The 24083-nt window shown below is 44.0% G+C and overlaps 1 protein-coding gene across 1 annotated transcript in view; it reads right to left on the minus strand.

Moving 5' to 3' along the window:
• Window positions 1-1347: 1347 nt before the first annotated feature.
• LOC144104305 (uncharacterized) overlaps window positions 1348-24083 on the minus strand; it is a 42494-nt gene continuing 19758 nt past the window's right edge. Inside the window, exons 8-28 of the mRNA XM_077637215.1 lie at window positions 19489-19515; window positions 19348-19404; window positions 16388-16414; window positions 16247-16303; window positions 15829-15855; window positions 15683-15739; window positions 13333-13359; window positions 13194-13250; window positions 12667-12693; window positions 12536-12583; window positions 11856-11882; window positions 11715-11771; window positions 11305-11331; window positions 11164-11220; window positions 9619-9645; window positions 9479-9535; window positions 8170-8229; window positions 8023-8091; window positions 4822-4881; window positions 3754-3810; window positions 1348-1767 (exon numbers count right to left, since the gene is read on the minus strand). Of these exons, the coding sequence (XP_077493341.1) occupies window positions 1654-1767; window positions 3754-3810; window positions 4822-4881; window positions 8023-8091; window positions 8170-8229; window positions 9479-9535; window positions 9619-9645; window positions 11164-11220; window positions 11305-11331; window positions 11715-11771; window positions 11856-11882; window positions 12536-12583; window positions 12667-12693; window positions 13194-13250; window positions 13333-13359; window positions 15683-15739; window positions 15829-15855; window positions 16247-16303; window positions 16388-16414; window positions 19348-19404; window positions 19489-19515 (1023 nt within the window). The 3' untranslated portion in view covers window positions 1348-1653. The remainder of the gene's footprint in view (window positions 1768-3753; window positions 3811-4821; window positions 4882-8022; window positions 8092-8169; window positions 8230-9478; window positions 9536-9618; window positions 9646-11163; window positions 11221-11304; window positions 11332-11714; window positions 11772-11855; window positions 11883-12535; window positions 12584-12666; window positions 12694-13193; window positions 13251-13332; window positions 13360-15682; window positions 15740-15828; window positions 15856-16246; window positions 16304-16387; window positions 16415-19347; window positions 19405-19488; window positions 19516-24083) is intronic.

The following is a 24083-nucleotide window of genomic DNA, read 5'->3' on the forward strand; positions in this document are numbered from 1 at the left end:
GACAGCAGAAGGCCTTCTTCACCAGGTGGCGCTACAATGTAGAGCGGCGAGCCTCGGAACAAGACTGAGGGGACTCTTACTTTTTCGCGGGCGTGTACGTGTACACAGTCCATGCGTGTATCCACACCAATGGACACGAGCAATCTTATTACAGTCAGCTGTGTTACAGTTTGATATTGTCAGCTCCTTATTAGTTTTGCTTTCTGCGCCGTTAGCGTCCCTTATAAAAATGCTCTATAGACAGTCTAAAGACTTCTGATTGGCTCTATTGCCTTCCTATAGATATATATTTTTGTATATTCATAGTCTATAGACTGCCTATAGAGAAATCTCTACTAAAAGTGTATGGCCATAAATCTGTAGATTGTCTATAGAGTGTTTAGATGATTTGTATTGCCTATAGACTATTCTTTAGGGTCTGTCTATAGAGAGCCTATAGAATTTATAGACAGAAGTCTGTGAACAGTCTATAAACTGTCTAAATAAATTTTTGTAAGGGGTGACGGAGGGGGTACTTAGGCACTCTTGTTCACCAGCCCCAAGCATCACAAAAGCCACGTCTATCTCCCGTTGTTTCTAGTCTCGCAATTACGTTAAGGTCGTTTTTTATAAAATCCTCTTCCATATAGGCGCTTGGTCTGAGGACAGGAACTTGGCGGTTACAGAAGTTTCACAGCATGTGGTCTTAAAATCCGAGCTGGAGATCACCCTCACGGGGAAGGGGGGGGGGGGGGTGGGCTTATGAAGGAGCTTACTGGGCTACGAAACAATGGGCTGTGCGACATGAATCTTTTTTGGCGTCCCATTTATTTCTTTATTAGTGCGCTCCCACGAAGGCATATTTCAGTATTACGTTTAGTTGTGAACTGGTTGACAGTGCACATAAGACCATACAGTATCTCGACACGAAGGTCGGGCTACAGTGGTTACTAATGCATCATTCAGATGGATACAGTTCTCCTTGTCGGTTGTGCCGTTGGCATCCGTAGAATGACAAAAAAGTCGCCTTACTACAGACAGATACAACTAAACTCCGCAGCTAATCGGCGCCCACATCCAAGACCGAATTCCTCTGCGAAAAAAAATCCGGTTACATCTTTTGTTTGCACCTAATAAAGAAGCTAACCACGATATGAAATTATGAGCCGAAAAAATATCACGCCTCTTCATTTTTTCTTAAACTTAAACAGTTAAAAGCTGTTTTGTTTAACTATTATGGTCAGTGGAGTTAATACACGACGCCGCGGACTATGAGCCATTGTTACCAACTGCTGTTTCGAAAAGTTGTATACAAAATACAGATGAAAATTCAAGAGAAATGAAACATCAGATAAAGAAACGAGAGAGTCTGTGAGGACGTCTTGGTTTTATTTTATTTCCTTTTGGCTTGCTTGAAAATGGGCTTTTAGCGCTGGAGATGGGTAGGTGGCAGAAAATAACTTCCAAGACAAATATTACATTAGACGCCATCGGTGCCTCCGGGGACTGCGGTTTTGTGATTGTGAATGTGTCGTTTCTTTCATTCGGAACCATTAACTGACGACAACAAGGCCGCAGCTACAACGCCAAATCAAGATGATTCGGTGGGCCTGTCGGTGTTTTAATCCCTATAAAAAAATCTTCCGTTGTCGATGTGTAGAGCTCGTGAGCGGTCTACTGGTGTCCCGAGGCAGTGTGATGGCAGTGGTGCTGTCCGTGCTGATGTGGACGAAGCCAGGCCATTAGATTCTGATAGGAAGCTTGTAGCGCACTATACTCTGTTCTAAGCTGAAAAATAAAACAAAAAAACATCACCCAATTGACCGCAATAGAGAATTGCTAGATAGAACCTTGATGTTTTTAGGAGTTAAGAAACTTTCTGCAGTTTGAAAGCATGTTCTTTCCAGCTGCAGTGTGCCAACTGCTGTCTGGCCGCTTTTCATAACTGGTATGAAAGCACAAAAATTGCGCGCAATACGTGCCCGAGAAAAAAATGCCCTAAAGTTCTGCTTTCCGCTACAGGACCGTGGTTTTGATATGTGGAGCCTCCTTTCGAAAATTCAAAGTCCAGTAGGCTAACTTCTACAGGCAAGATTTTATGATGTATACGTGGTTGAAATTCTGTGTGTAGAGTTATGATGCTCTCACTGTAGCTGGTAATGATTCTAAGGGAAGCTTCAGATTTAGGCTGCAAGGCCGGATTGCAAAAAAATGATAGAAGATGATGTACTTCTGTTTTGATGAAGTCAAGATACAACACGTGCCTAATGCTTGAATAATAACATCGAAGTCAAACCCACTGCCCTCGAAACTGTCAGGCTACAGATTTTTACCTATTTACGGTGCCACAGCGAGTGGTAGTTATGTACCGAACCACCGAGAGCTGGTCTAGAAGTGAATAAGAAAGCGAATCCTGCGTTCTACTCGAGCTTCAGCTTTCATATATAGATAAACTTTAGGTTACATGCGCAGATACAGCTTTTATGTCCGAGTAATAACAAAGTATTTTCCTAATGCAGTATCTACCATGCCTCAGAACGTTATATCATGTGTTCAGAGAGATTTTCATTACCAAAGTTTTTTTTAAAGGGCCCTTCTGCTCATTACGAAGCGATGCTTGTTGAAAATAGAAACTAATAATCAATCATGACATCGTAAATAATATATATTTACGCCGTTTTATTGATTATAGGCAATCAACAATTATCAAAGTTACGAACTTCATTAGACTTTTTTACCTTGTTTATTATTAGTGCTTTTGTAGAGAAGAAGATGACAAAGACAAAGCAGATGACTCTTGACAACGAAGAAAATGGTATTTACATTTTTGGAGCTAAAGCGGCATTAGTGACGAAATTGTAGAAGTTCACAAGTTAAATGCGAAGTTTCGAAATCCCGGTCATTAAAGAGTAAAAGTGGCCTTTAAAGGGGCCTTGGCTTGGTTGTACCTTGGTTGCCGCAACAACTTTATTTCACTGAACCCTTTTCCCGCTCCTCTTACACTTATGCGGATGCTGCGTTAGAACGGCAGGAACGAACCGGCCACTGCACCGACAGTGCATCTCCTTAATGATTAACCGTCTCTCCATACGCTGCGCATGGCTTAACTTTACGTTTAGGAGATATTACTATTTAACTGCATCGCTCTTGCACGAAGGAAACATCTGGCGGCGTCATTCCACTTGTGAATTCGCTACTAAGGCATTTATACTGACGCAGCACGAGGCAACAAGGGGGTCGAAAAATTGGCCGTGGTTTAGCTCTGGTTAAACTTGGAGTGACGCCATAGCTACAGCTTGCCGGGTGGAACTTGCTCAGTTGGATTGCAAAGTCAGTCTTTTACCGCTACGTTTCGCTGGGCGTTCCTTCTTGATCTTTGTCTCCCTTGACACGGCGCATGCGCACAGCTGCTGCAGCTCGGTTTCGGCGGCGCGCCGTGCTGCCAGCAGCAGCAGCTGCTCCTCACCACGTGGCTGGTCATGCGACCAACCACGTGATCAGCCACGGCGCCGCGCCGCCGGCAGCTGCTCCGCACCACGTGACCAACCACGCGACAGCGTGGCGGCGCAGCCACGCAGCCACAGGGTGGCTGCGCCGCCACGCTGAAGGCTCGAAATGCTACCGTAATGCAACTATCGCTACAAAAATTGAGGTCCGCGCAAACCGCCAGAAACAGTTATTCGACAAACAGCAGTATGTAAACTCGCGTATCTCAAGCTGCGATAATGAGCACCTAAGTGAATCAAGCGAACAGCCCGGAATATAATACAGTACCTGATGCAGTTGGCCGGCCCATTGTTCCATGCTGCATCGCGATTGTTGGCTGTTTATCTGTAACGAACAGATTTCGCAAATAAAAACTAGTACTATATGAAATGAGCATTGAAGCTGAAAGAACTATACTCTTCCGGTGCGATATGATGCTTTAACGCTTAGTTTTAAGCAATACTAAAGGAAACAGGGGAGCTCGTAACGCTGATAACTGACGATTTACTTGCGGCAGTACTGATTATTGAAGACGTGCTACGCTGCGCCTGCATCCCGTCTGCTCAGAAAGCGGGACGACAGCTGGCTCGGGGTTAGCCGGAATCTTTATAACCTAAGGAATCTTCACTGGTCTCAGTATGAAGGGTGCCCTCAGTTTTTAGGACTGCTAGATGATTTCGGTAAACCGGTACCCAAAAATGAGTTCACCCTTTGTTTTGCATATCTATAAATTATTGGCTTGCTTGTTATTCGGCGACGCAAGTACTGGTGTTGAAAAGTCAAGTAATCTAAAACAGTAATCAAGGCACGTGGACAGTAGGAAAGATTTGGTTAGTGGAAAAATTATGGCGCGGTGGGCGAAATTTCTAGTGCTGGAAGAAAACATGATGGAGCGCCAGCGTGACTGCGATGAAATTAAAGCTTCAGATAATTGTGCTGATAACACTTGGAATTGTCAGAAAATTCCGGTACACAAAATGAAAACGGGACGCAGAGACAGGCGTGCTGTTTCAGCGCAATTTGCTTATATCCTTTTAGTATTGCTGTGTGAGGAGTGCCTTCGTTCTACCATTAAGAAAGCTACTTTAAGTTCGTTTTGTGGCATGCACACGTAGACAAAAATGACCATATTATAGATGAAAATCACAACTGAGTTTTTCAATCGCCTTATCTTTTGGCTCGATAATATTTGACACCGACTAACGAAGCTTATTGATATGGGGCCCTGAACCAGCTGGCAACTGGCATCAAATATAGTGGCCTGCTCCGAAGGAATGAGCGAGAAGTATCAAGCAGGAAAATAAACACACAGGAGGGTTTTCCAGAAAAGTGAGAGTGCTTGGAGAACACACGTACCTGTAATTGATTGAACACAGCCGAAAAATGGTCGCTCGTTTTCTTGAGTGCTTCGTGAACCTGCGTAATAGAAGGAGGCCGGAGAGTTAGAAAAAAAACTATTTCTTTCTTCGAAACTGATGGTGAGAATAAGGAGAATAGTACACTTCAAAATCAAAGGGAAGGCAAATAGCATGTGCGGTAAGGAAATGGCAGGAAGCGCTATTGTTAATGGAGGTGTCTCAGTGGTTAGGGCGCTCGACTACTGATCCGGGGTTCCCGGGTTCGAACCCGACCGCGGCGGCTGCGTTTTTATGGAGGCAAAAAGCTAGGGCGCCCGTGGGATGTGCGATGTCAGTGCACGTTAAAGATTCCCAGGTGGTCGAAATTATTCCGGAGCCCTCCACTATGGCACCTCTTTCTTCCTTCCTTCTTTCACTCCCTCCTTTCTCCCTTCCCTTACGGCGCGGTTCAGGTGTCCAACGATATATGAGACAGATACTGCGCCATTTCCCTTCCCCCCAAAACCAATTATTATTATTACTGGGTTTCTATAGCTTACGGCATTGATGGATCGACGATGGTCAAGAAAATTTAACTCCGACTAGCCGATTATATATGTGTGTATTATCTGCACAGGTCTCAGCTATGGAGAGAACAGAAGGAAAATAGCATTCCTGATACCAAATCTTCTTGTAGAAGAATAACTTTGGTTTGGGCTAGTTGGTTCATAGCTGTAAATGATGTCAGGACGGCGCGAAAGGAACAAGGACTAGAGGGGCGCCTGTCCTGTTGTGTGTTTGTGCCTCTCTCGTCCTTGTTCCTTTCGCGCCGTCCTGACATAAACTACAGCTCCTTGTAGAATATAGAATCTATGGCAACCTTTGCGGGGCTTCTGAAACGCCCTGTTCATTTTGGATTGTCTTTACGAAGGTATTTTCACAAACTTGAGCCAAGGTTAACAATTGGGACGACGCAGATGGCTGAAACTAATGACAGATTGTTTACATCCAGTCAAGGGCCCGAGTGCGGCTTTAGAATTTGGCAATACGCATCCTGGACAAAATTGTCAACTTGAATTTGGAAATGCGCGCGAAATATGAACAAATCCCGTATAATTGATTTCCTGCGCGTCTATTTTGTAGCGCTCTAATACGTGCTACCATCATTGGTAAGTATTATATATTATTTTCTGTTTAAAACCGGGTCTTAATCGTCCATTTGAAGTAATACATATGTAATTACCCAACAAAATATCTAAGTTGAGATGCAGATTAAATTCTACTTTCGTCAAGAGAGCCTATCACCTTAACGTCACTGATTTCAATGGCTCAATCTGCTAGCGGTTACAAAATGTTGTCCTATATATTGTGGAAATTTATCGCTCTACATCCTGCCAGTAAAATATATGCACATCTAATTGGCATCTTAAAACTTCATCTTTATATCGTCATGAAAAAGGCGTTAACGGAGGCATATATTATGGCCACGTAAGTACATTAATTATATTTTACTCTGAGGGCTTAAATTGCAAACATGTTTTGAAATTTTGGCCCAGGAAGTGCGGACAAGTTTACGAAATAATTTTATTTTATGAAATCCACCAACAGCAGCAGAGAGGGCGTTAAGACACCGGTACTTGCTCGATCTTATAGACACATTTGTAAACCTGCCCGAATCCGAATACTCCATTATTGCGATCAGAAAATTTGCTAACTCCCCAGTGCTAGCGATTCATCGCAGTCATATTAATCCCAAAAGGCATTTTGCGTCTCAAGCAGCAAAAAGTGAAACCACCTCCCACCCCCTCAGCCCCCCCCCCCCCCCCCCCCCAGCGCTCTGAAAAAGAAGAAAAATTGTGCAATGGCAAGAAGTCTAAACTACTGATTTACAGTGGCTCTTCTTTCATGTGGCATTCTGCATACTGACTGATGAGGCGAGTTGATGTAAAGTTCCAGAGGCGTTGCTCTGTGCTGTACAGGAAGTTCTGACGGGTACGGCAAAAATGAATATGGAAGCAAGAACAAATTACTGTTGCTACTACCCAATTCAAGTTAAAAAAATCTTGAGAGATTTATAAGGCAGAGGGAAGTTATTTATGGCAACGAAAAATGCCAGGGTTTTAACGTAGTTAAACCGAGTAGGACATAAGAACGCACTTGCTTGAGGCAACACCACCTCAAAGGCAACCACATGTAAGGTCTTATCATCAGTCGCTATCGGCAGCCGCGCTGTGAAAGTAAGATGATGTGGGGGGGGGGGGGGTGGGGGTGCAGGTTCTGTGCCGTGAAGGAGCAGCTCTGCGCAAGGCCTCCGCCGCTAGCGCTCTGTCAAAGGTTTAGGTTTCACATATGCTTGGAGTGCTTCGGTTTGCTAGTGAAGTAGTTCTCTCACGCTAGAAAGCATGCTTACTATTATATTTACGATAAATTATGGATGGAATGCCGAAAGTGTGTATGCTGCTAATAGGGAGCTATCTCTACATGTATTACATGTTTTGTAGATGAAGTTCCTTATTGTGAGTAGACAAGCGCCTACCAGTCGACCTTCACAATGGCGCATTCAGACTTCTTGCTTTGTTGAAGCAGGTATAGCGCTGCTATGTAAGGGGCTTCTTTTGCTTGGGTTGCTTTAATATGCGCTCCCATGTCAGTGCTCACAGGTCTTCTAAGCATGATATGCATCAAGCTCTCGTTTCGGGCTGACTCCGGTGAACATGGCCCTGAAACCAAGGCGAGGCTTGATCCCTACCCGCCGCGGTGGCTCAGTGGTATGGGCGCTCGACTACTGATCCGGAGTTCCCGGGTCCGAACCCGACCGCGGTGGCTGCGTTTTTATGGATGAAAAACGCTAAGGCGCCCGTTTGCTGTGAGATGTCAGTGCACGTTAAAGATCCCCAGGTGGTCGAAATTATTCCGGAGCCCTCCACTACGGCACCTCCTTCTTCCTTTCTTCTTTCACTCCCTCCCTTATTCCTTTCCTAACGGCGCGGTTCAGGTGTCCTCCGACATATGAGACAGATACTGCTCTTTTTCTTTTCCCCCCAAACTTATTATTATTATTATTATTACTATTATTAACTTGGATCCCTCCACTTTACGGTCAATCTGATAGTCTATTCGTTTCTCGAGGGCGTTAAACCCCTACAACTACGACATATCCATCATAGGGGACTTTTGGCATGAACAAAAGCAAATTAGTACAGCTTCCGCGAGCACTTACCGTGTGAATTTCTGCGTGGGCTTCTTGTTTGTTCGCATACAGAGTTTGCTGTAGGGAGTTCAACGATGTCTGCAGCAAAAAGAAATAAGAAAATAAAAACCTGTCTCGATTTGTAAAAACTGCGCATAGTGGCCCTTGGAGTCTTACCTGCAGGGCAGAGCTCGCTCGTTCTACAGTTTCTATGCGTTTCTCCCATTGCAGGTGGGCCTGCAAGAAGCAGTGACAACTTATCGAAACGGAAATGCAAATGAAGTATTGCTCATATTATAATAGTGGTTGCTATACATTTTAACTAGACCTAAATGAAGCGAACCGATGAAGATGCGTTAATGCGCAACGTGTATATGCGGTTGCAGGGAATGCGCAATCGTGCCACTAGACATGAATGAGTACCGTGTATGCTGAAAAGAGTAGCTGGTTGTTTTTGTTTATTGACCACGCGTGCCTTTTCAAAGGAAGTTTTCTATTAATGATCCGCATTCTGTGTAGTTACTGGTGTGATGACAGCACTGGAAAAAGTTGGATTAGCGCTTCGGTAGTAAAGTTTGGTCGTATGACCACATTTAGAAGGTGACTTCAATTGGCATATTTGGACAGCGTGCATGATTTGAGCGCGCTAACTCTCCACTGGTCTGTCAACGGTAGCTCCATTGTCATAATCACAGTCAAGGATGAAAACTCCTACGGTTAATTTTAAACCCTAGAGCAGAACTAAAGGTTTCGTGATAATGTTATCTTTTGAGCGCTGGGAAATGCCAAAAGTATATTATAGAGAGAAATCAGACTATGTAAACAGTTTGATTTAATAAGCAGCGTTTTAAAATTACGTCGCAATATGACAGGGGGAAAATAAGGTAAAACAAAGTACAACTGGAGTCATTTTAACTGTCAAAGCAAGGCATAAGGGAATGACTAAACAGAGCGAGTGACACTCCTGGAAAAAGAGGCTGAAGTCCTGTAGGTCTTTGGGAAGACTTGTACCCTTCACGATCTCGTGCGTGTTTTAGCTTACATGTTATTCTGAAACACATGATAAGATTAAAAGCAATGAAAGAATAAAGAATCATGCCCCGCTATTCATAATTTAGGTCATGAAAACCCTACAGTCATGCGCCGAAAAGATATCTTTTTAGTATATGGCGTGCTTAGATTTCTTTTGTAAATATCTAGTCGTGCCACATTTCAGTTAAGTCCTGAAGTTAAAAAGAGCGTGATAGTTTGACTTTTGACGTGACGGCGATAAAGCATGTAACACTTTGCAGAGAGTAGCTAGGGACAGTGCACTGTGCTACAAATGAGACTGCAGTGATTAATTATGACTCAGCTTAGTTCAGAACAAATCTAACTGCTCACTGGTTGTGCGAGGTTTGTTAGGGCTATTAGATTGGGGCCGTTACAGCGACGAAGATGTTGTGCAGGTACGCATACAGAAATATTAAACGAATACTCGTCTCACGTTTCTCACACTGTCCTGAAGTGTCTGTAGTGTCGAGGTCAGAAATTCAATGTTGGCCTGGAAAACCAATTATATAGTTAGGAACAGGGCTGCTTCAAACGAACTGGTGAATCTGCATTAAGAAGTGGGCAGTAACTCACATTTCTCTGTGAAAGTTCCATAATCAGCTGAAAAAAAGAACGAAAATAGAATAAATGAAAGCAGCGGGTAAAATTCATGTTCAGGTCTCAAAAACAAAGGCATTCGCGATAATGAATTACCGAGGGCCGAAAATTCCAAAACTCTGCACGTGAAAGATTATGCGTTCGTCGCCTACATGCTACCTGACAGCTCATGTTTTCGATTACGGCATGAACATTGTCAGCGAGGGAACAGGCTAAAAAATTTCAGGGAGGCACATTGTTGACCTAAAGTTCGGTGAAGCGAAGGCCTTTAGCGCGTTGTTGATGCTTGTGTCGGTGATGTGTGGTGAAGATGTTGATTAAATACTACAAAGAGCGTTTAGGCGACACCCTTCCAGATCGGCGTTCAGGAGGCGTCTGGCAAGATTGCCTGGGGAGCGTTCCTCTCGGAACGATGGTGGCGCCACTCAATGACGTCACACGCTCATCAGCCACATGGCTTTATCATTTTCTTTGCGACGCACCAGACTTATCTCGATTGATCGCGGCTGCGCCCAGCTGCTTTCACATTGTTTCAGACCGTCGTAGTTGCTTTGGCTCCTTATCTCGATGACGTCATCAATTTGATTGACAGCTATAGTGGGACACTTTTCTGCGACTTAACAATTCTAGCCCGTTGGACAAAAATGCAAGTGTACCTCTGTTCAACAAAATAGGTATTCCAATCAGCTAGCAAGGGAATTATCTGAGGCATATCATATTCCCCAAAACTCCGACATGTGCGTCAGCACACCACCTGTTGTAATCCATGATTGTGAAATTCGGTGTCTGGGTTCAGCACAGTGATTCGTTTTGTGATTTTGGGGGTAGGCGCACGCGCTGCTGGCTGCCTTGTGTGAGCTATTTAACCTTGTTTTTTTCCAATTAACTTTCCTGCGAACATCCCTTCTGGCGAGTCATGAGCCTACAGAGGCTTTGGCCTTAAAACTACATGTCGTTTAAGAACAAAGGATGAATTTTTGACTCCAACATCTTGAAAGAAATTGGTTCAGGGCATATTAATCAGTAAACTGCCCCGGAAGCTGCCGTAAACAGGTGACTTGAAAGGAACCATGTCACTAGGGATTTGCCTCCATGACCACTTTTATAGGTCGGTAAGATGGTATTACCTGTTTGTTAGTATCGCCATACCGCAGACTTTTGTTTTTATCTCTGTATTTTGCAGTTCCGCAGTCGTTTCGCTAAAGAGCCTTGCTTATGTAATCAGGTTGTTGTTGTTAAACAGGGCGTGAAACTGGTTTTCTGCAGCCGTCCAACCTGCCATGTGAGCTTAATGTCACTATTCTGCGCCTAATGAGGCGTGGACCTATACCGTCTGTGGTGCAATCAGCCAGCCCGGTGGAAATGTTCGTCGCTACGCCCCCTACAGGCTTGCGGAGTACACAGCGGAGGGCAGGTTGGTCCGATTAACTAGCGATTCCTTCGACGGCAATAAGTCGTTTACCCCCCCCCCCCCCCCCCCCTTGTTTGCTACACACAAAGCAGGGGAGAACAAAGACTCACTTTCTTCGTATCCTCTTCATTTATGTGAACATTCGTCGTCAGAGAAGCCATCCAAGCCTAGGAAATGAATGGCCTGAGTTAGGAACGCAATTACGGTAAATTAAAGAGTGTGTATGCGTCACATATTAACAGGCAACTCACATCTCTTTCAGAAAGTTCCTCTTTGAGCTGAAAAAACAAGAAAAGAAATCTTTTCACAGCATGGACATTCTAACTGTCTCAAACATATCCATGCACAGCAGATAATACATATTCCAATACGGCCAATCCTCCGGCCTTCAGCGCTTGAGTTACACGTTCGAAGCACACATGCACATGTCAGTTCATGTTTCTGGGTATGAGAGTGAACAACTTCAGTGATGACTTAGGCTAAAAAGACCTGGCGTTGAATGAGGACCGGTCAGCTCTGGCTCCAATATGGGAAGAAATTATGCACAAAAAACATAATTAGTTTTTGCTTCCGGAAGCTGGCTTAATTATGCCGTTTTTATCATAACCCTATAATTAGGCCTCTATTCTCGCTATAAAAATAGGAACACAGTAGACCTTACTTTGCTCACCACCTCCTCATTTTGTAGGCTATTCGCCGTCAGAGAAGCAGCGCTGTTCTGGAAAATGAACGGTTGGAGTTAGGAAACCAGGCACTGTAACTGAACTTGCGGATCTGTGCCATCAATTAGGAAATCACTCACATCTCTCGAAGAAAGTTCCTGTCTAAGCTGGAAATAAAAATAAATGAAAAATGGTGATCGCATGGACATTTGGACCGTCTAATGCATTGCATTCACGGAAACTATTGTGGAGTAAAACTAAAGAACAGACCCGGAACATACGTTTCAAAGGAGGCTCTTCAACCGGTAGCGTCAGCTGATTATATCGACGTCGTGTTTGATCTACCTAATGCGCTGTTATTCCCTTTCCAATTATAATCGCTTTTGTTGTTATGTATCAGGTGAAAAAAGTTACCCGTGATTTCATTACAATTTATGGCATTGGCTGCCGGACCACCTTTGAGGAGAACACGCCGCTTCATTCTTGAGTTGTATCTGACTACAGAGCGCATTGAAATACGGCGAATCTTCCACCCTTAGTTGTGTGAAAGTTTACTGGTTCGTGAGGTGTATGCAAATGGCGTTTCTGATTCTAAGTTATGACACTAAATAGTGGCAGTGATGGCTTATGCTAAGCCGCCTGTTGTGAAATGACAGAGCGTGTTCGAAAAAGGTGGGCTCATGACCGATTTACTAACTGAGCTCGGGAGCTAACTGAGCTCGGGAGCTGGAATAAATAGGCTTTTTATCAAGGAGACTCTGTGACTAGGTCTGACTGCTTAGTGTACAAAATAGGACGAAAGTAGAAATACTATTTTTACCTCATCTTGACCTCTCTGAAAGCACGCCCTCAGAGAAGAAATGCTATCCTGCAAAAGAATGATTCAAGCTATGAACACAGGCGCGGTAATGAAACTCGTGCACGTGCATCGCCTTTTTGCCAGTGACTCACATCTCTCTGCGAAAGCTCTTCCTTGAGCTGAAAAAAACAACAGAAGTAATTAAGTAGACTGGTAACATAGGCATTAAAAAGTCCGAAACAATTTATGCGTAGGAAAACTAACGCATTTTATTACGGTCAGCGGTCGTAAATTCGGCGCTCGAGTTGCGGAAATGAAAATAAACTTCAAACTTCAAAATTGAAACTCGTCGCTAGCATGCAGATGTTGGTTCTTCTTTTAGTGTATGGCAGCGACAATTTTTTGATAGGGCTTAAAGTTCAAAACGGCGTGATGTTGCATGACAGGGGGTGGAGCTTTGACAACAATATTAGCAAACACAGCAATTATTGCAAATTCCTCGAGGATAGTGCTAAGAAAACTAGACCAAGGATGAAACACTAGCGACACTTGCGAGGACAAAGATATTTAAGTACTTTGCGAAATTATTTGGTGACTGCGTTCAAGGCCAGGCATAACAAGGCAGTTGTGAGACGAATGTTGTCTAATGAAAAAGTAGGTTGAAGGTAGAAACCCTCACCTTCTTAACGTCTTCTTGGTTGGACTTAACAGTCGCCCTCAGAGAAGCAATGCAATCCTAGAAAATGAGTAGTTAGCGATAGAACACAGTTCCTAGAACTGAAATGGCAGAGCTGCATCATCAATAAGGAATGACTCACATCTCTTTCATGAAGATCCTCTCTGAGCTGAAAAATAAAATAGATGGAAGCAGCTGATCACATCCACATTCGTAGCGTCAAAAAGAAAGAAATGGAGGGGAATTATCGTATTTTTTCTTTGATGGTCTATAGGTGTTATAGGTTGAGCTCTCCAGAGTCCCGAGGTAAAAAAATAAATGTTTAAAGGCGAACAGCTCCACCTAAACAAGTTCCGAACCGCCAGCATACAGGTGAACCGGCTGCACAGCGGACGGCATTTCAGAGATGCAACCGCGTAGTGGTAAACTCATTACATCTGACTCACTGCGCCAAGCTGGAAGATTCATTACGAGGAACGTTGAGATATGGCGCGAGATGTCAATTTCATCACTTGTTTCAGTGAAGTTGCGCAGGCTCTCTCAACGTCCCTAATGTCACGAATATCGTACTTCGATGGAAAGGATCCTCCCCTGATGCAAACAAAGCTTGATGTTGTCACCGCTCCTGAAAATGTGTTTCCTCTAAAGTCCCAGCACCTGGCGCACCGACCGGCTTCAGTGAGCTCGTATCCTGCCGTTGAAGGTTTGGACGCCTTCGCGTGCTCGCTTAATGCTACCAAGACCTTGGGCCTGCTTTTACAAGGCATGATTCACCGCGCGGCTGGAAGAACTGGGAGAAGTTTCATTCCATGCCTGAAAAACATTTCCGTCTTCTTTTCGGCGGATTTCGACAAAAAAGGCCCCAGAACCGCTAAGAAGGCTGCGCGAAACCGGAGCTCGAAATTCCGACAATTTCTCTTTCAAATTGTCGAGCGAAAGCTAAAGGAACCGGCGTACATATTGCACACAGTGCGGTTCTTCAAAGGTGTCCCATTAGCAACTGGCTTGACTCATCGGGCGGTTGAGCTTTTGGCACAAGCGCATGATCGACAATGATGACACGGGTGGACTATGTACTTTTTTCGTAGCGGCCATATCTACAAATCTTCAGCGCTGCTGCCTTGAAACAGAAACTCAAACTTGTACCCGGGCTCGAACCCGACCACGACGGCCGCGTTTCGATGGAGGCGAAACGCAAGGCGAAACTTATGTGATGTGCGATGTCAGTACCCGTTGAAAATCCCCAAGTGGTGAAATTATTCCGGGGATCTCCACTACGGCACCCCTTCCTTCCTTCCTTCCTTCCTTCCTTCCTTCCTTCCTTCCTTCCTTCCTTCCTTCCTTCCTTCCTTCCTTCCTTCCTTCCTTCCTTCCTTCCTTCCTTCCTTACTCTACTCTACTCTACTCTACTCTACTCTACTCTACTCTACTCTACTCTACTCTACTCTACTCTACTCTACTCTACTCTACTCTACTCTACTCTACTCTACTCTACTCTACTCTACTCTACTCTACTCTACTCTACTCTACTCTACTCTACTTTACTTTACTCTACTTTACTCTACTTTACTTTACTTTACTTACTTACTTACTTACTTACTTACTTACTTACTTACTTACTTACTTACTTACTTACTTACTTACTTACTTACTTCCTTCCTTCCTTCCTTCCTTCCTTCCTTCCTTCCTTCCTTCCTTCCTTCCTTCCCCTCTTTCTTTCTTTCTTTCTTTCTTTCTTCCTTTCTTTCTTTCTTTCTTTCTTTCTTTCTTTCTTTCTTTCTTTCTTTCTTTCTTTCTTTCTTTCTTTCTTTCTTTCTTAATCTCTCCTTTGCCCCTTCCCTTACGGCGCGGTTCAGATGTCCACCGATATGTGAGACAGATACTGCTCCACTTATTTTCCTCAAAAGCCAGTTTCAGTTTTTTTTTCAATAAATGTAGGAGTAAGTATTACGGTCTGTGAAGGTTCAGAAGCGTGCACCACTCAGGAAATTTCAAAATAGCATCGTTTGGTTTGCCTTTTCCATTTTCCTTCTGCGTTTGTAGCAGCCCGGCTTTCGCCACGAATCACGCATTGGTCCATCTCCGAGCTTGGAGTGTGCGATTTCATAAAAAACAGGTCTGCCTATATGTGAGTGAATACGGTAGTGCACATTCCAATGAACAAAAACTTATAATCGTCACTGGATGGAAGCTTACAGGTTGGTAGCGCACATGCAGGCGCGGGTTCACATTCTAAGGTATGGCAGGGGTTATTTTCAGCAGGGTCATATTCTGAGCAAGGCTGATGTTCAATGAAGCTTTGATTTAAATGTTTGGAATGAAATAGGCTTTGCAAACTATAATGAGTAATTGCCCTCGGGAGCTGGCATAAATAGCCAATCATGAAGGCGAGCCCTTACTAACGCTATGTGTCTAAGGTTCGCATGAAGGTGAACCCGTTACTAGATATCTATGTCTAAGGTTCAAAGTGGGATGACAGTAGAAAGCCTCACTTTTTTTAAGTCCTCTTGATCCATCTGTGCAGAGAGCTTCAGAGAAGCAACGCTGAACTGAGAAAAAAAACCGAATGGTTAGAATGGCTGGGCAGGCGTAGTCATTGAACTGGTGCATCATCATGATAGTTAAGGTAATGACTCACATCTCTCCGAGAAAGTTCTTCTTTGAGCTGAAAAAAAAAGAAAATAAATCAAAGCAGCTGATAACATCGGTATTCAGAGCGCCTGAACCAAATGCACTATGGGAGAGTAAAGTTCGCTCCAGTGCAGCTTATTTTGCAGCTCAGCGCTTGAAGATTTGCATATTCATAGCAGACCAGCACTGGTCGATCAACTTTAAGGGAATGGCAGTGAATATTTTCAGTGATGGGGTAGATTTCAACAGCTTGTTGTTGAGGAACCAAGGGTGAATGGTATTCTTCAATCTATAAACCAGTGGCCTCAGGGAAGATGATTAGTAATTGCGCTCGGGAGCTGCAATAAATAGGCTAATGTGAAGGCGGGGCCGGTTGTAGCGCTCAGCACAGAGTGTACAAAGTTTGATGGGAGAAATAGTTTTACCTTTCTCATGTCCTCTTGATATGCCCGAGTATTCGTTGTTAGAGAAGCAATGGAAAGCTGTGTAATAAACAGGCACAACTAGTAGGACACAAGCTGGAAATGCACGGACTCCTCTGTGCCATAAATTGGGCATTTACTCACATCTCTTTCAGAAAGCTGCTCTTTGAGCTGAAAAAAAAAGAAACGAAAGCAGCTGATTACTTCTGTATTTAGATCGTGAAAAACTACAGTATTTAGTAGAAAGATGACTGACGCCAACCAGGTTAATTTTTGAAAAACACGACGTTTCGGGACCGGCTCGGTCTCTTCTTCACGGTGTGACTACGGGCGAGGCGCAGCTTGGTTTTTTAAGCCCTCGTGTTGAATACCTCCGCGTCAATGGCCGCAAACCATGGATGTAAGACGAAGGAAGTGTCCCCAGGGAGCGATTAACATTCCTTCGTGTCTGTTGTATGTGCCACGACTCAAGCAGAAGCCTCCTGCGCTGGTTAGCTTCGGTTTCCATTCCACCCACCCACCCACCCACCCACCCACCCACCCACCCACCCACCCACCCACCCACCCACTCACCCACACACACACACACACACACACACACACACACACACACACACACACACACACACACACACACACACACCACACACACACACACACACACACACACACACACACACACACACACACACACATATATATATATATATATATATATATATATATATATATATATATATATATATATATATATATATATATATATATATATATATGTTGCGAACGTAGGTTGCGTTGGCTCCGCAGAATAAAGATTTAAGAGAAGTGGGCACTTCTACAAAGACACTTTTATTTATCAACGTTTCGACCGCGGTGCGGTCTTCTTCAGGACTAACGTTTCGACCGCGGTGCAGTCTTCTTCAGGACTGTGAAGTCCTGAAGAAGACCGCACCGCGGTCGAAACGTTGATAAATAAAAGTGTCTTTGTAGAAGTGCCCACTTCCCTTATATATATATAAATATATATATATATATATATATATATATATATATATATATATATATATATATATATATATATATATATATATATATATATATATATATATATATATACGCTATCCCACTCGGAAAAGGCCGGTCCCCGGAACGTCCCGAATTAAATCGTGCTGCGTTTTTAAATTTCTGTTGACTTATATTATTAAATCAGGTGCTAAAAAATCACTTCCTGTATATATGTGTATATAGTTTCGGTCAGTGTTGGCTTCCTTCATAGGAGAAGTTTCTTGTTAATTATGGAAGGCTTGTTGCACTCTTGGTCTCGGAAGATTCGGTGAGGATCGTTTGAAACCTGCGGCGAACCTGGCGCCAAACCTGGTTCTAAAAATATTGACAGTTTCCGTCTCAACTGTTGCGCGCAAGCGAATGAAACTGGGGCGCTGCGAACAGGCGCGCGTCTTGCCGTCCTGTGAATGTGCCTCACCAGCAGACCACTCGACTCATCGCGCTGCTGATTTGTTGGGCGAAGTTGCATTTTTTAGAGGAAACGCCTAAGCGCGGGTTCGGTGATTAAGAACTGAGAATAAGTGTTTATCTATATAAAAGTCATATCTCAAACTCTTTTCAGCTCTTATCTTGAGATAGAGGGCGGCACTTGAGCAGTAACAGTGACAATCCGTGTTTATTGTATGCCAAGGCTCAAAAGTGCCCAGGAAGTGGGAGTTCTGAAAACAATATTGTTGGTGTTATATTGTGTTGGTTTGGTCACCCGCCGCGGTGGCTCAGTGGTTAGGGCGCTCGACTACTGATCCGGAGTTCCCGGGTTCGAACCCGACCGCGGCGGCTGCGTTTTTATGGAGGAAAAACGCTAAGGCGCCCGTGTGCTGTGCGATGTCAGTGCACGTTAAAGATCCCCAGGTGGTCGAAATTATTCCGGAGCCCTCCACTACGGTACCTATTCTTCCTTTCTTCTTTCACTCCCTCCTTTATCCCTTCCCTTACGGCGCGGTTCAGGTGTCCAACGATATATGAGACAGATACTGCGCCATTTCCTTTCCCCAAAAAACCAATTATTATTATTGGTGTTGCCTTTTCCCATTTTTTTTCAGCGTTTGTAGCTGCCTGAAGGAAGACCCATTACTTTTTCAGTTCGGGTCGTCCTGCTGCAAAAGGGTATGCTTGATTGCTACGAAAAACAAATAAACGAGATTTTGATTCTGATTTGGCTTGCCTTCGTATCGAATCTCGTATTGGTCGACTGTCGAGTTAGGAGTATGCGAACTTCGAAATCAAGTCGACCTATATGCGGGTATATACGTTAAAAAAAGTGCTTAAGATTAAGCTGGTTGGAACATGATTATATGCAAGACGTGCGCTGCCTAGGATGACAAAGCGTCATGCGCTTCTGTGCTGTCTCCTCTTCCGTTGTTATGATTTTATTAAGTTTTTTGTCGCATGCCCTTGTTTCCTGTTTCCCACTGGAGTGGAATAAAATCTCAGAAGATTGCACTTCAACGTTTATGTTATCTTTAACTCTTTGCCAGCCTAAGCAGCGCACGTCTTAGGAGCTCAATACGGCAGTGTGCATTTATATACGTGAAAGTATACAGGTGCGTAGCACAAGTGGATGTGTGAGTTCATGTTTTACTGTATGACAGGACATATGTTCTGTAAGGGCATATGCTTAAATACCATGTCGTTTATAGAGAAAAGATATGTCTTTGGCTTCAATATTTGGAACAAATGGGCTCAGCAAAAAATTGTTTTATGGTTTGTGGGTGTTTAACGTCCCAAAACGACTCAGGCTATGAGGAGCGTCGTAGTAAAGGACTCCGGAAATTTCGGCTACCAGGGGTTCTTTAACGTGCATGGTTCACGGGCCTCTAGAATTTCGCCTCCATCGAAATTCGAACCCGCGTCTTTTTGGTCAGCAGCCGAGCACCATAACTACTCAGCCACCGCGGCGACGCACTCAGCAAAAAAAAAATCAGTAATTTCGAAATACCCTCCAGAAGCCGACATGACGAAGCAATAATTGAGGTGAACCCGTTACCAGAGCACTGGTAACTATAGGTTCAGGATAGGATGAGCATGGAGAGCCTTACTGTCCTTATGTCCTCTTGATTTGCCTGAACATACGCCATCAGGGAGGCAATGATGCCCTGGAAAATAGATGGTTGAAGTTGTGAACACAGGTGCGACAACTGAACTGGTGCGTTAGCATCGTATTTGGGGTAACGACTCACATCTCTCTGAGAAAGTTCCTCTTTGAGCTGAAAAAAAAACAATAAATGAAAGGAGGTGATAGCAATGAGATTCAGAACGCCTGAAATAAAAGAGAGATAGAGAGGCTAATAAAAAAACAGAGAATTTAGCCGGCGTTTCAATATCGCTGGCATGCTACTCTGCGTAGGGAGGGGAATTTGGGAGATAAAGACTGAAGGAGAGCAGCGTGAAGAGGTGGAAGGAAAAAAAAACGAAGATAAAATGCAGCCATGAAATGGGTACTAAGGATGCAGTGGCGAGTATTGATGTAACCTATGGAATGATGGAGTGCATAGTCCGACAAATGGGCTGACGAAGTTCACTGCAAGAAGAATGCATGAAGGTAACCTGCAAGCGGATTTAGAGCTTATCGAGATGTCCAATGTCTTTTAAATATGTAAAAAGAAAGTTCATTGCAAGTCTCTGTTGCCTGAAGCAGGCTAAGGGGCCTAAAACTTTGTCCATTCCAGTATGACTAATTCTCCAACCTTTGAATCTTTAAAATTTGGGAATCATAAGAGACGTGCACATACAAAACCTTTTCATGTTCAACGAAATGGCAGTGTGAAGCTAGAGTAAAACGGCATGTCGATGGGCCAGAAAGAATTTTTTTCAAACTCTATAATATTGGGAATAGTAATGTATTTATTAATTCAGCCCTGGAGTTGGGAAAAGCAGGCTAACATAAAGGCGAGGCCGTTTCTGATGCTTCGGTTTGGTTTACAGGGTTTAACGTCCCAAAGGAACTCAGGCAATGAGGGACTCCGTAGTGGAGGGCTCCAGATAATTTCGACCACCTGGTGTTCTCTAACCTGCACTGACATCATACGGTACATAGGCCTCTAGAAGTTTATGGTAGTTCGTAGCGAGTTTACAGAGTATGAAGAGAGTAGAAATTTTACGGTTGTGATCTCTTGATTTTCCTGGGTATTCACTATTGGAGAAGCAATGCATTGCTGCGTAATAAATGTGTAGAGTTAGTAAAAGAGAAACTGCAAATGAACGAGTGAATCTATACCACTAAGTGAGTAATAACTCATATCTCTCAGAGAAAGTTCCTGTTTGACCGCAAAAAAAATTCTCTCGCGGTCGGGAGCACGCCTAAGCATGAAATGCCTTGAGATACTAGAGCAGCGCAAAGTGGAGACTACCTCTTTGAGTCTTCTCTGCCCAACGCAACTGTCCGTCAACACTGTCACTCAGGCTGCAGGGTGCAGCGCCCTCACTGCTTACGAGGGCTTTTTCGCCGCGCAGAAGGATGGCGCCATGGTACCGCACGAGCTAGAAGAGACTCTACGACTAGCTAGGATGGCTCGATCTAGCATTCCTTTCTCTGGTTCCATGCACCCTAGCAGGAGTCGAGTTCCTTTCCGGCATGCCCGCGAGCTGTGGATTAAGCAATGGGCGCAGTGGTTTCGCTCTGCGCACTCTACAGCCACGAGGACTACGCACGCGCCGCTCGGGCTTCAAGAGAAACGTATTGTCCTTCGGGTCACGAGCTGGCTCGAAAAATGATCCAAAATTCACAGGAAAAGTAAAAAAAAATCATTAGTCTGAGAAGTAGAGACAGCAGAAGAATGTAGGTTACCACAGAAATTCGTAAAAGGCATAGCCTTATTTATCGATAAAAAATATTATCGCCAGATTTGTCATTGACAAAAGGCACTGTAATGCTGCAGTACAAACTACTGATATCGGTAGGAGGTATCTGCAGCTGTGGAAATCATCTGTAGCAAAAACTCTGTACGACATTGGTGGCCAGTATAACTATTGTGGTGATAGTAGTTTGCGTTACTGTAAACAAACGCCGATTAATTTCAGCCCATTTCTGTGAAAACCGCTTTGTGTAAGCTTCTTCGCTTTTCCAATAACTGAATTGTTAGCTTTTCTCTTACTTGTGTGACTAGCATATTTACTTCCGAAGAAACGCATCGGCTCTGGGGTTTGCAGACACATCACTGCCACTTTCTTTACTCGGTCGACCCACATCTCAGATCAAGACTCCCTCTCGCCATCTGGAAACACTTTGTCACCGACTTCGCCTGAACGCTGCATTTACAAGCGGCTTGCGACACCGTTTCGGTCAAATGAACAGTCCGCTTTGTGACAACTACGGCTCGATCGAAATTCTGGAACATATCCTGCTTGAGTTCCACGCGTATGCTGACGACCGTGCGTACTATGAGCGTTGCATGGAGCTCTCCCGAGTGCCTCTAACTGTGGACAGTGCTTTAGGCAATTAGCCTGCCTTAGGCAACAGAGACATGCAATGAACGTTTTGTTTGCATATTTAAATTACACTGGACACCTTGAGAAGCTCTAGTTTCACCTTGCATGTAACCCTAATGCATTCTTAACGCAGTGAACTTTATTCGCCCATTTGTCGGATTATGCACTTCATCATTTCGTATGTAATATCATTACTTGCCGATGCACCTTAGCACGCATTTAGTGTCCGCATTTATCGTCTCCTCTTTGTATTTCTTTTATTTTACCTTTTCTGCAACGCTCTCCTGCCGACAGCGCAGACAGACAAACCCATGAACCCAGAGCGCTGACTAACAACTATGACATTTTATTGACCGATAAGTCGCTTATCTACATCAGCTGCTCATATCAACAGAACAGAATGGCAGGATAACGTAGGAAGAAATCAAAATAACTAATATCCCGTCATCGCACAAAGTGAAGACATCCAACTAGTTCTCCTACAGCGCGAGGTATTTCAGTTTTTTTCTTGATAACAAAATTGAGGGATTGCTGACAAACGAGCTGTCGGACTTGGTAATCTCATCAGCTTCCATGATTTTCTTCCTAGCTGCGTCGTACATCTGCGCAGCACTACCGTGTTATCTAACCTAGGAGCAAAACCACTGCATTTCTTAATGTGTTCATTTTACTGCCTTAATTTTTTCTAACATCATTTGTGTGCTCCCTTTACCACACAAGTCAGTGGCATGGAGTATACGTTCTTCGAACAACCTACAAAGCGCTTTTGGTGGCGTTTTGAACAGGGCACGCGCCTGTCTTCGGCATTCACTCTCCCGCAAATCCTGGAGAGTTTTTCAGATGCAGAAGAGACCGCCTTGACGCCGGCCCTGGCCCAGATCTTCTTAACGATGTGCGAAATCTCGTAAAGGTACGGGATAACTGCCACCATCTTTTGATCCGTTTGATCGGGCCGCCTGCTTACTGCTTTGTTCAGCTGGTCTTGGGCAACTGCTGTAAACCCCTGCCGGTATGCACCAACTAGCCCGCAAAAACGTTCTCGCAAGCTCTCCCACTGCCTTTATCTCCCAAATTCCATTCCACACAGAGAGTAGCATGCCAGTGTTTTTTGAACGCCGGCTATATCCTGTTTTTTCATTAAATAGTTTCTTTCTCTTTCTCTCTCTCTCTCTTACTTGTGGATAACCGTGCACATGCGACTCTATCTGAATGTCTTGCAAGTGTATAGGATAAAGCGTTAGATAGAGCAAATCCACTGCATAACGCCACTTCGAGCACACGCACATGAGGCGACAACATATTCTAGTGTAATCTGCCACATTTAAAGGAAAGAAAAAGAGCAGGAGGAATAGAATGCTCAGTGCGAAGCTTCTGTTTTTACTGGAATATAGAAGTTTCAACACCAAACCAAAACTGTGTGGGCGAAGAAAAAACAACAAGAGGGAATAAAATGCAGTCGTGACGCGAATTTGAGACGTCTTAGTTCCTACGATAGACTCGTCGAATAAAAGCAACGCGGCTTTAATCATCGAGCCATTTGGGGGGGGGGGGGGGGGGGGGTAAAGCGATGAATCAAATACCGCAACGTGAAAAGCCATAGCAGCGAGAAACAATGTGAACTAGAACACTGAGCACACCGAATCCTTGGGAGAAAGGAAGCACGAGGCTCAGCATGCACACCGCAATAAACCGAAATGGTTTACGCTTTATGGGAATTGAACGTTCCAAAGAGACTTAGACTATGAGAGATGCCGTATACACTGTAAAAAAAATTACACCCTAAAGGTGTAACGCAAATGACGGCATCTTTTCCATACTCTTATATTCTTGTTTTTTCTTTAAAGGGTGCGTGAGCACGTTAGCACATTTAATCCACCCATGCACCATCGAAAGGTGCATGGTAGCAAGGGTGTTGTTGCACCTTCGAGTGCAAGTGTGCGTGAGTGTGTACAGGTGTTCTTTGACTTGTTGATCAACATTACAGTAGTTCATCAAGCGTGCTTTTAAATTATCGTGAGCTATTCGAGCTTCCCATTAAAATACAGCTGCAGCTTTGATGCCAGCAGCTACGACTGCGATTTGCGCCCCATGATGTGATAATTAACTGAATTATTTTAGCTGAAGTGCTAATCTTAAGTGACCTAAAATAAGGGCTCGCTAAAATGGCATATATAAACTTGGAGAAAGTATGCGCGGCATGGCAAGCAAGTATTGCGCGAAGAAATGGTGCCTTCTGTGTTGAACTCGGTCAGCTCAGTAGTTTTGTGTGGCTCATTCCAGTTACACCTAAACCTACTTATGTTTCTTCGGCAATATACTCGAAAATTATAGCATCGTGTTACTGTGC

Source organism: Amblyomma americanum, chromosome 9, assembly GCF_052857255.1.
Source record: "Amblyomma americanum isolate KBUSLIRL-KWMA chromosome 9, ASM5285725v1, whole genome shotgun sequence".
In the NCBI taxonomy this organism is placed as follows: Eukaryota; Metazoa; Arthropoda; class Arachnida; order Ixodida; family Ixodidae; genus Amblyomma; species Amblyomma americanum.